This window comes from Choloepus didactylus, chromosome 4 (genome assembly GCF_015220235.1).
Source record: "Choloepus didactylus isolate mChoDid1 chromosome 4, mChoDid1.pri, whole genome shotgun sequence".
Taxonomy (NCBI): Eukaryota; Metazoa; Chordata; class Mammalia; order Pilosa; family Megalonychidae; genus Choloepus; species Choloepus didactylus.
The window spans coordinates 18,179,951-18,197,109 of record NC_051310.1 but is presented as its reverse complement, the minus strand read 5'-3'; the positions used below and the strand labels follow the sequence as shown (position 1 = coordinate 18,197,109).

The 17,159-nt window shown below is 37.5% G+C and overlaps 1 protein-coding gene across 18 annotated transcripts in view; it reads right to left on the bottom strand.

Moving 5' to 3' along the window:
- Positions 1 to 1,756: 1,756 nt before the first annotated feature.
- Positions 1,757 to 17,159, bottom strand: part of LOC119531162 (ras and EF-hand domain-containing protein-like) — a 45,239-nt gene continuing 29,836 nt past the window's right edge. For 10 of the 18 annotated variants that reach the window (XR_005216256.1, XR_005216251.1, XR_005216252.1 and 7 more), the window contains 4 exons: positions 16,689 to 16,983; positions 16,048 to 16,126; positions 13,421 to 13,532; positions 6,816 to 7,372 (listed from right to left, as the gene is read on the bottom strand). Coding sequence is in view for 2 of the 18 variants with exons in the window: in XM_037832073.1 (XP_037688001.1) it covers positions 13,467 to 13,532 (66 nt within the window). In the remaining 16 variants the exon portion in view is untranslated. Of the gene's footprint in view, positions 1,868 to 6,815; positions 7,373 to 13,420; positions 13,533 to 16,047; positions 16,127 to 16,688; positions 16,984 to 17,159 lie in introns of those variants that run through there. The other 8 variants (XR_005216246.1, XR_005216245.1, XM_037832072.1 and 5 more) reach the window with 6 other exon arrangements.

The following is a 17,159-nucleotide window of genomic DNA, read 5'->3' as shown; positions in this document are numbered from 1 at the left end:
CTCTTTCTCTAAATGGTTTCTGATCTAACACTTTTTTAGTATAATTTTGAATTGCTCCACTGTATGTGTGTGTTTAACTATAAAAAGTCTCAATACCTTTTAGAAAGCAGGCAGGAGATAAATTATAAATAATTAGAAACAACTATCATGTACTAATGTTCATTTTAATTTTGGTAATATCAGAATGATAAACATGTCAATATTTCCTTGTTCTTAATTTCCTAATTATTTTAGAGCTGCTTAGGACACTTTTACCAAAGCTTATATTTGAACAACAGACAAATAGTGTTCTAAGACCATAAATGGATTTCTTCCTAGGGAAGCCTACAAATTTTATTTCAAACACTTGAAAATTACTTTGAGCTCCAGGAAATGCTTTCTGTGCATTTTTAGATCAGACATACATTTGTATTCATCCAAAAGAATGGAGAAATGTACATTTCTTTGTAGAATGAAAGTAGTTACCAATTCTACAATATGAGATGTTAAATATTAATCTATTTTTGAAGGCTAAAAAAGATAAAAGCTCCTGTTCCCAGAAGTGCAAAATGAGGCAAACTACAAGAGTCAGAAAGAGATCCATAAAATTCTAAAACTATTCTTATTCTTCTAGAAAGGATAATTCAGCAGTTCAAAGGAGATATACAAATAAGGACCTTTTCACCAATACCCTAGAGTCTCAGCTTAACAGTGAGCTCGGACTCTATTTTTCACTAATGTAGCAATTGAAAATACAGAATCAGGATTTTAATGATGTTACATGTATTCATTAATTTGCAAGGACTTTAATGTTGTAGAAAATTGATGAATGTAATGAAACCTAGCTTTAAAAAAAAAAAAAAGGCAAGAAGGTCATATTTGCACCATGCAGAAGAAATAGTGGAAGACAGAGATCTTTGCTTATCGACACATTTGTTGAGAATGCCAAAACTTTAGAGATGATGCTTCAAAAATGATACAGATTTCATTATCAAATTATGCATTATTATAGTCATATATTGTATTATTTATATCATTCATGTATATTATCTATATTATTCATATATATTATCTGTATCATTCATATATATTATATTCATATATTCATAATTAAAGCTCTGAATTCATGTTTTCCACTGATAAACAAATTCTTAATTACGTTTTCAGATATTTACAATTGGCAAACCAAACTTTCTCAAATTGTTCCACTATTTTGTTTGTTTTAAATCTAAAAAGTTCTAGTGCTCCATACAGACGTACTTGCACTATGACTCTCCCATTTTATGAAAGATTAATTTTTTAAAAAATTTCAAATTTCACTCAAGAAGTTCAGATTTCACAGCATAGACTAAGACCAATTAAATAATTCTTGAAAGATGGAACCTATGAAACGGTTTTTCTTCCCTAGCTTGTTGTATCATCTTAGTAAATGGTATTCCAAGGACAGAGGTCACCCTGACAAAAAGATATTTCATTTTGTTTTCAAATATTATTTCTTTGATTATTTTAAGAATTCCAACGTAAAAAGAAACAGATTTTCTGTTATTTGAAAGGTCAATAAGAAAGCTTGTCTTAGCCTTAACTGGACTTATCAGAAGATAGTTTCCTGGGAAATACTTAGTGACTGTTAGAACTCTGTGTCAATAAAATAGAAACAACAATGAGGACTTAGAAAGAAATACAGTATTTGCATAGCTAACATCAGGTTTCCTCTTCATTTTTTGATGACATTTAAGACTGAAAGAGATACAAGCGGGCAAAGTCAATGTTCTCTTACCGTCTGCAGTTTTTGCAAAGCTTTTTAACCACATCCAGGTTGAGGTTCTCACAGAAACTGAGTTTCACACATTCCAAACTAATGTGACAATAATTAGCCAACAAACAAACTCTGGAAACGAGGAAGAGGAAGAAAAAGATATTAGAATAGGAAGTTAAAAGTGCTTTTCTACAAATAGTTTTCAAAAAGTATTCAACCCTTAAATTTGCCATGGCCCTTGACATTAAATTACCCCCACTCCTCTTCACTTACTTCTCCCCTCGCCCCTCACAGTCTCGAATGTAAAGGGAACTTCATGAAACAAATACTCACAGTGAACACATCTACTAAAACTTCCAGACCACAGAAAGCAAGCAAAAAACTAAAGATGTCAGAAACAAAGGGATAAAGATGTCAGAGTTTCATTTTGAGATGCTGAAATGACAAGAGTAGATGAATCAAGATAATTATCAGTGTTATAATTTTGATGTGTATTTAATAATAATGAAGGGAAGGTAACTCGTTTTAAAATTTTTTTGAGGTTATATATATATATAAAATAAAAATTGCCATTTTAACCATTTTGAAGTGTACAATTCAGTGGCATTAATTGCTTTTATATTCTGTCACCATCACCACTATCCATTACCAAAATGTTTCCATCACCCCAAACAGAAACTCTGAGCCCATTAAGCAATAACTCCCCATTCCTTCCTCCCCGAACCTCTCTCATCTACTGTCTCTATGAATTTACTTATTCTAGATATTTCATTGTGTCTTAGTTTGTTTAAGACTGCTGTAACAAAGGACAAATTTGCTTAAGGCTGCTGTTACAAAGTAACAAATCTCTGACTTATAACTGAAATATATCGTCTCACAGCTCTGGGGGCTCCAAATACAAAATCTTGCCTCTTCCTAAAGAGTCTCTGGTTTGCCGGCAATCCTTGGCTTGCATCTCTGCCTCACTATCTCGGCTTTCTCCCCTGAGCCTCGGTGTGTCCTCTCCCATTCTTAGAAGGACACCGGTCATACTGGACAGGGCCTCGTCTTAACTAAGTACATGTTTCAAAGACCCTGGTTTCAAACAAGGTCACATTCACAGGACTGGAGGTTAGGACTTGAACAAGCCTTTATTTGGGGGTTGGGGGGGGACACATACTTCAACCCATAATCCGTAGCGCGTACCATAGGGGATGCTTCATAATGCTAACAAGGGCAAGGCAAAGTTTCCATGGAGTATGTAGAACAGCAGGTGGTGTTCGTTTGTTTGTTTCTTTCCCTGAAAGAATTCTACATGTTTCCATAATATGGAGAGCACATGTATCTGGTAAGAAGTCTATGTCTTTGAATGTTAACATTTTATATACACAAAACTCTCATTTCTATTCCCATCTTTGAAATGAATATTTTCTGTGTTTTCAAATCAGTAACAGAAAAGTTAGAGGTACTTTAATTTTCATGGACATATCCCTACATACTGAAATTTGGATACCTCATTGGGTTCCAGTGAATGATTAGATGAGCACCGTCAAGGAAATAAGCCTTCCCTGTCATAATCACGAAAGTCCAAAATTCTTCAAAATGGGTTTACTCAAACTGAGGAATACTTTTTGCTTTCCTTTTAAAAATATACTCCTTAAAAGAAGAAATAACCACCTTTCCTTAAATTAGTAACATCAGTTTAATGTCCTATGAATAATACATGTTCTTTGGAATAAAGAAAAGTTTATGAGTATTATAAACAAACGATAATGGCCAACACTTACAGAGTGCTTTCTATGCACCAGGTCCTAAATGTGTCCCTATCTGTTCCAGTTTGCTAGTGCTGCTGTTATGCAAAATACCAGAAATGGATTGGCTTTTATAAAGGAGGTTTATTAACTTACAACTTTACAGATCTAAGGCCATAAAAGTATCCAAACTAAGGCATCAACAAGAGAATATCTTCACTGAAGAATGGCCGATGTCGTCCAGAACACCTCTGTCAGCTCGGAAGGCACGTGGCTGGCATCTGCTGGTCCTTGGCTTCCTGGGTTCTGGTTTAAAATGGCTTTCTCTAAAGGTCTCCCTCAGCTGCACTGAGCTCCTTCTGTCTGTGAGCAATCTTATAGGACTCCAGTGATTTAATTAAGACCCGCCCTGAATGGGCAGGGTCTACATCTCCATGGAAACACTCATTCGAAAGTTTAATGTCTGCCTTCATAAGACTGCATTAAAGAACATGGCTTTTGGGGGACATAATATGTCCAAACTGGCACAATGTCTTAATTCAATCTCCACAATGATCCTGTGAGATAGGTGCTGTTATTACCATCCGCATGCTACCGACGAAGAAACTGAGGCACAGAGATGTTCAAGTGACTTACCCACGGTCACACGGCTAACAGAAGTTTTGGAGTTTGGCCCAGGGAAACTATTCTGCCTCTTGAATTAAATGCAACAACATGATTCTCTCAGACTACTTGCACAAGAAGAAAATGAATCTTTTCCTGTTTAGTTAGATATCCTTATGCTTCACCCAAAAGGTTATCTGTCTCTCATTCTTCAAAGTCTACAAGTAAAGGGGTAGGCAGGATTCTGCTTCTGTATCAATGTTCCCGTTCATTTCTAGCCTGAATCTAGATGATAACATAAAAACCTCACAATGGATACACAGCACACAGAGGCAGGTTTCTATTGAGTGTTTCCATAAGGAGCATAAGAATGGTATTTCCTGTCTTCTTCTAAGATGCCAAATTCACTCATGTGAGAAAGACAATGTAACAACAGTTTTCTATTTTTGTAACATGTTTCTCTCTCCAATCATTCAACCACCACTGGAAGTTTCCATCACTTTTAGAAAAGAATATTCTTTTTCCTCAGAGTAAATCCTGCTAAGATAGGACAGGGTCTGCTCAGGAGGTACCACTGCTCCAGAAGTTGTACTTAAACAAGGAGCCACGGGCTCTCCGAATGCCTGTCATATATTTACCAAGTTGATCACGTCTCTAGAATTACACTACCCAGGTACTGGATTGGGTGCAGTGAACAATGCACTGTAACTGGTTTTGAATTCACATTTGAGTCAACTGAATGTTTTAAGACAGAAGTAAAATATAAATGGAAGGTACTGAAGTGGTATGAACCAGATAATCCTGTAAGAGAGTGCTAGGAGAGCCAACGGAAGTGGGGATGTTGCTATAGCTATCAAGAAACACAGCCTGGAGAATCACAATGTCAATAAGTTGTAAAAAATGTGGTAAAATAAGCTCTTATGTGTGAGGTCATTCTCTTGGTATTTTAATTAGTGGGATCTTGGCCTTTGAAAAGAACGAAAAAAAAAAAAGTGTCTTCATTCTGCCTGTTGGCAACAGCTCTCCTTATAAAGCTCCTGGGGCCTCTGTGGGATGTTGGCTTAATTAGATGCACAGCCTCCTTCTATGAAGATAATTCCCTAATTAGGGAACTGACCTGGCCTGTCTGTCATTCCTGGAAGCCCACCATCATCGATCACCCAGGGAAAACAATGGTTCTAGCTGAAGCACACACTTTCATTTGTTCTGTATCACCCAAGGGAGCTACTGTTGTCTACTGAGTACAGATATAACAGGGGCTTATCATTTGCTCCAACACAACCTATGTTCACTTTTTTCTTCATTATATTTCAGTTGGGCATTTAAAAGTAGAAAGCAAATATGCATAGTAAGCTTATCAGAGGGATCAATAACCACAAACCATTATCCAGATACTCACGAATGAAAGAAAGAGAGAGAAGGAGAAAGAAACTCCCATCTGCAACAGGCCTTAAACATAAATGAGAAAATGGGCCCAAAGTAATTGGGATTTAAGGCTACAATGAGTAAATTCATTGTCTCCCTTTCAACTTCTTTGTCAGTTTGGTTTTTCTATGAAGGAGGTAGTGGACAGAAGTAAAATTGGGAAGAAAGATGACATTGGTGAAGCAGCAAATGGGGATGGAAGCTTGCTAGTTTTGTAAATCCAGCTGAAGTTCCTAGGCCCAGAGATCTGCAAGTGTAGGGGTACATAGTCTGTAGTGAATGACTGCATAATACTTGGAAGTTTGAATTCATGTCTATTCAGAATGGCCCTATTTCTTCCATTCAGATCTATTTCCAGGCCCTCTATTTTATATATGCCTAGTTCCACAGAAAGAGACCAAGTACAATTGTTATATTTCTTCTAGAACATCAGTAGATCACACCTTAAAATGCAGCCTTAAAGCAGATGAGTTCCATAAAGGGCTCTGTATGTGACTCCCAAATTGATAGAAGATTGTCTCATATGTTACCTCAACTTAGGGTTTTTCATGGTTAAGATATATATGTTGTTTTAGGTTCCTAGGCTTCTCAAGTAAATGCCATGAAATGGGCTGTCTTACACAATGGAAATTTATTAGCTTACAATTTTGAGGCTCAAAGAAAGTCCAAATCAAGCCATCAACAAGGCAAAGCTTTCTCCCAAAGACTTTGGCACTCTGGGGCTGGCTTTGCCACCATCCTTGGCTCCTCTGCCACATGGCAAGTTACATGGCAGCATCTCCAGGTCTCTCCCTTCTCTTCCAGGTTCTGTCGATATCCAGCCTCTTGTTTCCTGTGGCTTTTTCTCTGTCTGAATTTCATTCTCTCATAAAACACTCCACTAATAGGGTTAAGACTCATCTGATTGAGGTGGGCCACACCTTAACCAAAGTAACCTCATCAAAAGGTCCTACTTACAATAGGTTCACACCCACAGGAATGGATTTACTTTAAGAACATGTTTTTCTGAGTTTCATAATGTTTTAAACCATCACAGGTGTGGATCGTTGAAATACATTTTAAGGCACATATATTTTGCACATATTCATGTATATTCTATCCTTAAATGTACTCAACCTATTAATAAAACCCAAGAGAACCAACTGAAACACTTTTAATAACATGATATACTTGGATGAAATCTACAAAATATTTAAAAGACCAAGCATTAAAACCATAATACCTATAAAGAATATTGGCAAACATATGCAACAAGATACAAGTCTAAACGGTAAAAGGGGCAAAAAAAACCACAAAAAAACAAAAAGAAAAACAAAAATGTTCACAAGAAATGCAAAACAAATAAAAGGAAGGTATTCAAAATTCCATTTGTAATATCAAAAATTAACGTCAAGAATCATTGGCAAAACAAATTAAAATAAGACACCCCTCCATAATGTTGGCTATATATTTAAGAGAGCAATGAGGTTTCCTATGATTGACAACAGGCATTTTCATACACTACTACTGGAAGAATAAACTGGTACAGTGGTTCTGAATAGCAATTTAGCAATATTATTGAAATCTTAGTAAATATCCATATCACAACTTTTGAACTAGTATTCTACTTCCAGGTCTTTATATCCACGGAATAATCAAAGAACTCAAATATTTGTGTACAAGGGTATTTATTACTATGTTATTTCTCAAAAGTAAAATTAGAGGGAACTTGTATGTTTGCGAGTAGGATAATATTTAAATACATCACATTTATATAATGGAATATTTTGCAAGAATTAATGTAGAGCTCAGGTCCAGATAGTTGAGCTGGTGGCAGCTTCTTGCCAGAGCATGGATTCCTACATCAGTTACCTGTCAGCAGTCACTCACATCAAGATGCCTGTAGAGTTTAAGAAAAACAGATTTAATAGTGGCTGTTCATAAATCAGCACACCCAGCTTTCCCTCTCCTAGTCGGCAGTATAAGAGGTAGGGCTAATTTAAGGATAAACTTTAACTTTGTGTTTAACTAGCTAGCTGAGAGGCCATCTTAATGGAGTTGACTATTATCAGAAAAGAAGCATACCAGTGCAACTTAAATCACATTGTGCCTTGCTCCAAATCTCCTTTTCCTAAGCAGAAAAAAAGCTGTCTTCTATCCTCCCCACAACCACTTGATTGATCATTAGAGCTCCAAGTACCCAAGCAAGTTTAGCCTTCCCTAGATTTTCATCAAATGTTCTCATCATAGGAGAGTTACAACAAGAAGCTACTAAAGATAATATAAACATGAGCAGAGATCAAATAAAGCTCAAATGTGTGTGTGGGGGGGGGCGTGGTTTCTTAAGTATCAAAATCAAGAAAAAGAATGAAAAACTTTCTAAATGAAAAAGTATTTGAGAAATCATTGGTGGATTTTTTTCAGGAACAAAACTAGTTCCAGGTTTCATATTAGAGAAGAACAGGTATATAAACTCCTACTCAAGCACTAATAAAGTAATAGCTGTATTATCTTTTTTAAAATTCCATTTTATTGAGATATATTCACATACCATACAGTCATCCACGGTATACAAACAACTGTTCACAGTTCCATCGTATAGTTCTTTTCCTCTTTCCTCTCCAAGGTCATCTTGTAGAGTCAGTTTATAAAACCTTCACTTCCTTAGGTGCTTAGGAAACAAAAGTCACCTACAGGGGCTTCTCTTCCAGAGTCTGATATCCAGAAACTGCCACACCTTATCTGCTTTGCTTCTAAAAGGAAGCAGACCCCCATTCCTAGAAAGCTCCTGCTTGCCTTGGATGGGAGCCACCTGTAGGAGGCTGTATTCAGGTGGAATGCTGGCAGCAGGCATGACATTGCTTTTGTCCTTATATTTAGTCTTTTACTCCCTTTTGCCTCTTCAAGGGAAAGGGGACACTTAGGGTACAGAAAATTCAGTAGATGGATTCAGACATTAGGCTCAAAAGGACTGACTCTGCGTCCTTGATTTGCAGGGCATTCCAGGTGCATTCACTTTCCCTCTTTGAATGCATACTTCTGCATAGCTGGAGTATCCTTACATCTGCAGTGTTGCATATTCAAGACTAAAACACTTTGCCCATGTGGGAAAAACATCATGGACCGTGCAACCAGACAATCTGTGGAAGCCTACACTGCCAAACTTATTAGGTAAATTTGCGCAAATTTGAGTCTCTGAGCCTCAGTTCCCCTGGAGAAATAGGAACAGTGGCTTAATACACTAAATATCAGTGTGTCTGTGAACCTGCTAATCAAATGGAAGTCAATATTATTAGAGAGGAGGCGGAGCGATAGGCTTTCCCAGCCATTACTCTCTCCCCCATGGTTTCAGTGGTAGAGGTGGTCACTGTTTCTTGCAGCCCTTGATGCTTCTGCTGGTGCCATTTCCCACTCCAAAGTCCTCTTCCATGAGCTAGATTTGTTTGTAGTACTAATATAGCTTAGTTGCCAGTATTCATTCAGTGTGATGGGGAGTGCCCTTGTTAAATGACCTCGCCTAGAGGTATAATCTTGGGCAAGTCCTCTGGGTCTTGATAACAACATCATCTTTATTTAAAGAAGTGTTGGGATTAGGGGATCCTTAAAGTTTTCTTCAGCTCAAAAACTCTAAAATAAAACAAGCTAATGTAATGACTTCAGAAATTACATGGCAAGTTCCTGACTCGCTGAGTCAGGTGCCTCGACCATAGAATGGGCCAAAGACCATTTCTTATACAAATGACTGCAACTTTTCTTTGACATTTCCCCAAGTTGGAGGTGAGGTCTATGCACCCTCACCCATAAGGCACCCGAGGCATGCTTGTCACTGCTTCGTCAACAGAGTGCAGAGCAAGCGATGGTGCATGGCTTCCGAGGCTAGGTAAGACGAAAGGAGGCAGCTTCCTCCTTGTCTCCTGGGACTCACCCTAGAGCCCTGAGATGCCACGTGAGAAGTTTCACTACCCCGAGGCTGCCATGCTGTGAAGAAGCACAACCCCACGGAGAGGACACATGTAGGTTCTCTTTTGACACGATCAGCTGAGTTCAGAGTTCAGGTCATCCCTGGCCAGATGCCAGATGTGTAAGTGAAGGGGCCTCCAGATGATCCCAGTTCCCAGCCATCGAGTCACCCCAGCCTTGCAGTCTTCCCAGCTGAGGCCCCAGACATTGTGGAACACAGACAAGCTATCCCCACTCTACCTTGTCTGATTTCCCAACCCACAGAATCTGGGAGCCAACTAAAATGGTTATTTTACACTTTCAAATTCTGGGGTGGTTTGTTATGTGGCAAGAGTAACTAGAACAAAGGCTAATGACGCCATATTTTCTACAGATAAGAGGTTGGTCTCCATTGTCCTTTGCAGAGCTATAATTTTGGATTCGAAAAACAAAAAAAAAAAGAACGAGAGAATGGGTAGGTCTGGTCCATTTCAGATAAAATTTACTGACTCTTGGCCTAATACAATGATTCATCATTTTGGGGGCTTATTCATGGATCTCTTGGAGAATCCAGTGAAAGCTATAGTTAATGCCTCAAGCAAATGCATAGCTATTTAAATGGGAAATGTTATTTATAATCTCATGAAGTTTATGTACCTCTGAAGCACAGTCATCAACCCCAACTTAAAACCTTTAGATGGAGGTTCTCATCACAAATCACTAACCCACTCTACTGAGAACAATCCACAGGTTAGCTCTCTCTTCTTTGAATCACATATGGTGAACTTCCATCTTACATCTTCTTTTGTTCAATGGGATTACTTTTGGTTATATACCAACAAAAAAGTTTTTCAGATCACAAATCCAGTCCTACATCAATCTATTTACACTGTTCTTCCTCAAAAGGGCACTCTATACTACCTAATGTATACAACTTTTTACCTAATTAGATGAAAAACACCAGCAACGATGAACTGGCAGTCCCTAGCATCAAAACCAGAAGAAAGAACAAAGCAACAACACACAGACAGAGGAGTGAGTGGTGTCACATTCCCATATGAAGAGTACTGGTACATTTACCCAACTGCACGTAGACCAAGGATAGAAAGGAAGTAAAAATATGTGTGAACCATATGTATACAAACAAGTATACACAGAATGTATACTGTGAGCTACTTTACAGCAGGGCCATGCTTCTTGAATCCTTTTTAGTCCCTGCGGAGCCTTGCATATTGTAGGTACTTGGTACTTTAACAAGAAATGCATAATCAAAACCAATTTATAAAAACAAAACTCATTAGTTTATACGTGGATTTTTAGGCTTCCTGGTAGCAATGTGGCACTTTGACTTATTTTCCATTCCAGAATAAGACAACTATGCGTGAGGAATACCCCCTGTGTTTCTGTAATTCTGATTTCATATCAATGTGCTCACACAACATATATCAAAGGTCTACTTGCTGGGAGGCCTGCCAACTTATTATAGCACCATTTACTGTCGTGAACATAAAGCACTCAGAGAAGTCATTTAATAAAAATATGGCATGTTTTGACCAATTCCTAAATAATAAAAAATGTCTTCATACAAAATAAAGACACCCCAGTCAGCATGATCTCTGATCTAATGCTCGTTCTACAATTCTTCACTACTGTCTCCCTGGTTGCTATACAAGCAGTGGGCAGCATTCTATAAAAGCTGATTAAATTCTGGGATTTTAAATTGCTGAAAATTGAAGGAATGTGCCCCATGCTGACAATCTGTTAATCAAAAATTGTTATTTCCTCCACTGGGCAGGCTTTAGCCCATCTTATGAAAGCCAGAAATATTTCTTCCTAGATGCAGAGTTATATATTCTCCCCTCAATGAGATCGAATGTTTTTCCTGTAACATGGAAAAAGTTTTTATGGGTTCATCAAGAGGCTAAATCTTTCTGATTCCAATGAATCACATCCCAAAGTGGAAGGAACAGATTTCTGTCCATACTGGAACTTTACATATCAATTTGATAAAAATCCACAGATCTGTGCTGGCATTGAATTCTTATAAGTTTATCAAAGGAGCGTTTCATATTTAGACAATTACATTTTTTTTTTTCTGGAATTTTGAATGATTTTTTTTTCATTAAATTCAGTTTTATTGAAATACATTCACACACCATACAATCATCCATGATATACAATCCACTGTCCACAGTATGATAACATAGTTATGCGTTCATCACCACAATCTATCTCTGAACATTTTCCTTACATCAGAAAGAACCAGAACAAGAATAAAAAATAAAAGTGAAAAAACAACACCCAAATCATCCCCCCATCCCACCCCGTTTGTCCTTTAGTTTTTATCCCCATTCCTCCACTCATCCATACACTAGATAAAGGGGTGTGATCCACAAGGTCTTCACAATCACACTGTCACCGCTTGTAATCTACATTATTATATAAGACAATTACATTTTTAAAGAAAATTTAATGACCCCCAAATCCTGGTAGTACACTGTTTCTAGTAGTTAGCACTGTGAAGCCCTCTGAGGAATTGAAATGCATCAGCCTATGCAAAATAGCTATCTTAATGTGGACAGATGATGACCATCAGGACACCCACCATTAGGAACCAGAACGGACTCAAAGGAATACAAGGCAGGTGCTGGACCCCGTGGTTCCTAAACTATAGGGGACGTGGGCCAAACTCTCCCAGTGGTTCTCTCCTGGCTTGAGGTAAAGTGGACATTTCCTTTCCCCACCTCCCATCTCGGTTACCCCTTCCTCCCTCCCCCACCCCCTTCTTCCATTGGAAACTTCTCTCTCTGCTCTGTGCTCTGACCACTGTACCCAGACCAGTCTTATGGTAACAGAATTAAAATGTTTAAAAAAAGTCCATGGAACTACACTATGCAAACAGTGAACCACATGAAACCACGGACTATAGCTAATAGTACAATTATAAAAATGTGCTATCATTTCCCCTTGCCCTTGTCCCCTGCTGTGCTTCTCGTCTCACCCGGAACAACCCTGAGAAAATGGGGATAATGAGAGTCCCTGTCATCGAATGCTGTGTGGACTGAATGAGTTCTTGCCGGCTAAGGGCCACGCACAGTGCCCGGCCGAGGGCACCCGACCTCTTTTCGTTCCAGACGCTGTCATCACTGCTGCCTCTTCCCACCTTAACCCACCTGAACTCTCCTTCCATCCACGCTCAGCTCAAGGGTCTCCTCTCTTATAAGGCTCGTCCCTTCTTCTGAACTAAAAGAACACTTTATTGATGATCACATGGAGACTCATCCAACCTGGGCCACTGCTGGTGGTGGTGGTGGTTTTCACATTATTTATCTCTTATGTTGTTTAACTCCATAGAGACTTTTTTTTTTACTTTTTAAATAAATATTTCATGGCTCTCTATTACATGAACTTAATTCTGATTGAAGTTGACAAACAAACAAAAACCAAGATATTCTGCTCAAGTACTAGGGCATACACACATATAAATGCATAGATATGCTTTTATATTTACATATCCCTATATAAATGTCTAAAGATACATCGCTTAAATAAAAATAGATATGTGTGTGTTTGTGTGTTTGGTCTTATATTATTAACACCCAACTGCAAAACTAAAGCATGCGAAAATACAATTACTTGCTGAGGTCTACTTTTCCCATTTTTATATTGTTTGGCTTGGATTCCTACCTTCAGAGCACTTTAATAAGCACTGACTATTGACATTTTAGCTATCTTCTTCTGCTCTCTGTTAATTCAAACATTTATTAAGCCATACGCTGTGTTAAGCAGCCAATAATTAAAATAGTTAATCTGTTTCTTTAAAAAAATTAAAAACACAAAAATCACCAGGAAATTTGACCCTGAAAGTAAAATCTTTAGAAAGTGAAAAACTGTTTAGAAAGTTAATAAATGACTCTTCATTATTAAATAGCTAAGTTTCATCCTCAATGATGATCACCGGTACATAAACATTTACCTAAACTGAAAAATAAAATGTGAAATTCCATACCTTTCAGAATTCAGGGTCTGATCAGCATAATCACTTTTCAATGCATCTAACTCACTCTGAAGAAAGGCTGTGTTTGTGCTTCTGAAAGGGCTTTCTTCACTTTCTGATTTTCCTATGGAAAAGGAATAGGGCAGGTCAACAGACTCAGAGTTTCTTCCATCTGAGAAGAATAAAATAAAGTGTAGTGGACCCTGCTCGCACACCACTCCCCCACCCCTCCACAATTCCTCATGGTGTCCAATGAACAAATTATCAAGTCATTGTAACTGAGAATATAAATTATTAAAGTGTCAACTTTTTAAATCCTTAAAGCTACTCTCTTTTTAAACTTGACATTTGGTGACAAACTATAACAGTCAAGAGTTTACCATGATGCACTTGAACATGTTACTGGAAAATTAATGGAGGCTAAACATTTGAATACTTGTTTTACCTAACGAGAGGGATAAAGGTACCGATAAACATTCCATGGAGTTATCAGTACCTATTATAAGGTAGACCAATTATCTTACAATGAGCCCTTTTAGCTTACATTTTGAAGTTGTACACTGAAAATACACCAGTGTGATTAGGAAATTTCTGCAGTTTTCCTTAAAAAAACAAAATCCATCACTGGAAGCTTCTGATTCAAGACAATACACTGAGCACATGAATTGGTCTTCTTTGCCTCCTGAGACCTCATTAATATGAAACGCCAAAGGAAATGAGCCCAAACCAGTTAAAAGAATGGAAGACGGAACCGTCACCAAAAAAGGGATTTCAATACATTTCCGGAAACTGAAACTGGATGGAAACGTGCTGATGAAGGAAAGAGAGTGAGGAAGGGGGTCCAGGAGAAGTGTTAGCCCATCCCCTCTTACCCAGCAGAGAATGACTGATAGACAAAGTCAACTCCAAAGGCAACAAGGGAGGGCTTGTCTTTTTAAAAAGAACTCGATGACTCCTAGGAGGAAAGCCAAAGCCCTCTGAATAGCCATTATGCTATTGGGGTCCCACATCTCACAGCCAGCTCCATCCACAGACCTCCTAGGAAGACACCTTCTCAGGGCAGAGGCCTAGGGGCAAACAGATATTTACCTGGCTGTATGGGAAGCCTACAAACACTACCTAAAATGACCAACCTAACCCTTCTATTTAAAATGTGAACAGATAACCAATTACCAAGTATGTGAAGACAAATAGCAGCAAGAAATAGAAAGCCCAAAATAAACTCTCAAAGGAGTCCCAGAGAAATTTTTTGTCTAGACAAACCTTCAAAAAACTGTGAGAACACAGACATATTCAAATATGCAAAGACTGATAAACTGACCTCCCACATACCCTTTCTGAAGAAGTTCCTTGAGGATTTACTATAGCAAAATGAGGATGAAAATCCAAAAGAGGAAAATTATAATATCTGAGTCTTGTGATTAAATCAAGAATCCAATTCAGAGAAATTCCAAAATGACATACGGATAGCAGTGTAAAAAAGCAATAGATCAAATAAGAACTGAAACCCAGGGGATGCCAAAAATAATATTTTCAAGAAGAAAAGTGAAACAAATTCTATTGAGAAGAAGAAATAAGAAATTCTAAGGTATCAGGGTGATATTACGACCATGGCAGAGGCTTCTCTTCATAACAAGAAAAAAAAAATCAACCAGAAAAATCTAAAAAATAATAATTATACAAGAAAGTCATGATCCAATTATAAGGTAAACTAAGAGGTGGCAAAATGTGGAACTGGTGGTGTATAAAGAGAATTTATTGGACCATGAAGCCAAGAACCTAATCTTTTGAATGGGATAGGGATAATAACTGGAGAGAAAGAAATACAACCCTAGCTCATTTCCTGGCTCTGTAGTGAAAACAATTAGAGTCATAATAAAGGAAATGTTCTTTACTGGCATTAACTTTTAGAATCAACCTAAACGCAAAATAAAGAAAACTAACAATGATAACAGAAAAGATGGGAATGTTATGAAAGATAAAGATATGGTCGATAGAAGAGGGGAAAGGGACAGAAGGAAGAAAGTTGGAGGAAGGGCAGAGTGAAAACCTTCCTTCCTACAGAGCCAGAGATTCAGGCCAGGGTAATGTTACAAGAACATAGGGTTAACTAAGTAAAGTTTAAGAACAGCCAGCAGGAAAACTAAAACTAGCTATATACGCATCAAAATTTGGGAGGTGGAGATAGCAAAGTATATATTCATCCTTCACAAGAAGAAGTCATAGATAACTAAAATTAATAAATCATAAATAAAGATGAATTCATGGGACTTAGTCTTTTCAAAGTAATCACCAGATCTACAATCATAAATGGCTGGAAATGGCTATCTGGAAAGTAGACTGGTGATGGAAGTGCTGTTTTTCATCACAAACATGTTCTACAATTTTATTTTTTTCCATGTCATTATTGCTTTGATTAAAAAAAAAAAAGCAATCATAGTAGGTATGGGTATAGTTGGAGAGAAAAAGGCTGCATAAATAATAATTTGCTCAAAGGAATCTTAAAGACTTTCTCTGACTATAGTGTTAATTTCTCTTAAGCCTCCATTCCCGGAACATGGAAATAATAGTGTGATTTTGTTTACAAAATACTGGTCTAGAAGGAAATGTCTCTCTGTCACTGAAAAGGGGATTCTTACCATTGGTAAGTCATAAATTTGTTTTTTTTAACGTAGCCACATCTTCTTTTTGACTTATGTGTTTTGATTGTTCTTCTAGCTGAAAAGAAAAATAAAAGTATGTATACAAACCTCCCTTGAATTTATCTGATTAAATCTAGGAATATCTCTGAATATCATCAAAATGGGAATTCTAGAAGCTTTTAATTTTCAATTTTATACAACTTTATAAATCATCAAACCATGTATAATCTAGGAAGATGGGAGTTTTTGTTTTACGTAATTTGTTAAATGAGTTTTCTTTGACACAACTGAAAAGTTCTTTTGGGAAACCATTCAGCCATAAAGCAGCCAGTCCTTGCTTGTTCAGTTAGGCTGCACATGAATCTGGGTCTTTCCACTCTCCTAGAACTTCATCTGCACCTAACATTTTCTATCCCATATTAGAGTCGGTGCGTATGTTTTCCATTCTCTGCTGTAGTCTAGGTGTTTCAGAGTCAGAGTTAGTGTCAGATTCACCTATGTTGCCTTCACAGTGAAATGCTTATTAAATGACTGAACTAAGTAACATTTAGACATGACATGAGGTAAGGGATATGCACACGTAATATTATATAAATATATTGATGAGCTTTGCTTGGTGGTGGACTTAGAAGTATTACCAGATTAAAGCAGTTCAGGAGCATCTAAAACATGGAGAACAAAAAAATTCTTTTCTTAGGAGTATCTTCCATCCCCACAGAATTGTGGGGATTTGTGGCTGTCAATTTATTTAAAATGTGTGTGTTCATCAAAACAAATCTCATATCTCATCAAGTCTAAGTACTCTGATGCTGGAGCCTTCTTCATCTTGCCAGATAGTGTTCACTGAAGCTCTTCACACAATTATGTCACAATTGCCACATGACTATCGAGGATCACTGATTTTAAGTTGCATTTTGATTCAGAGAGGAGAAACTGTGGAAAGACATGAGTTTCCTAGAATCAGTGACACAGTATGATAATTATAATAAAATCTGCAACCTTTTCTAGGTAGTTCTTTACAGTCTTTAACACACTCTCACAAAATCTCCCTTAACAACCCTATCAGGCAGGAAGTCTGGTAGAAGTGAGAAAAACACAAATTGTGCAGT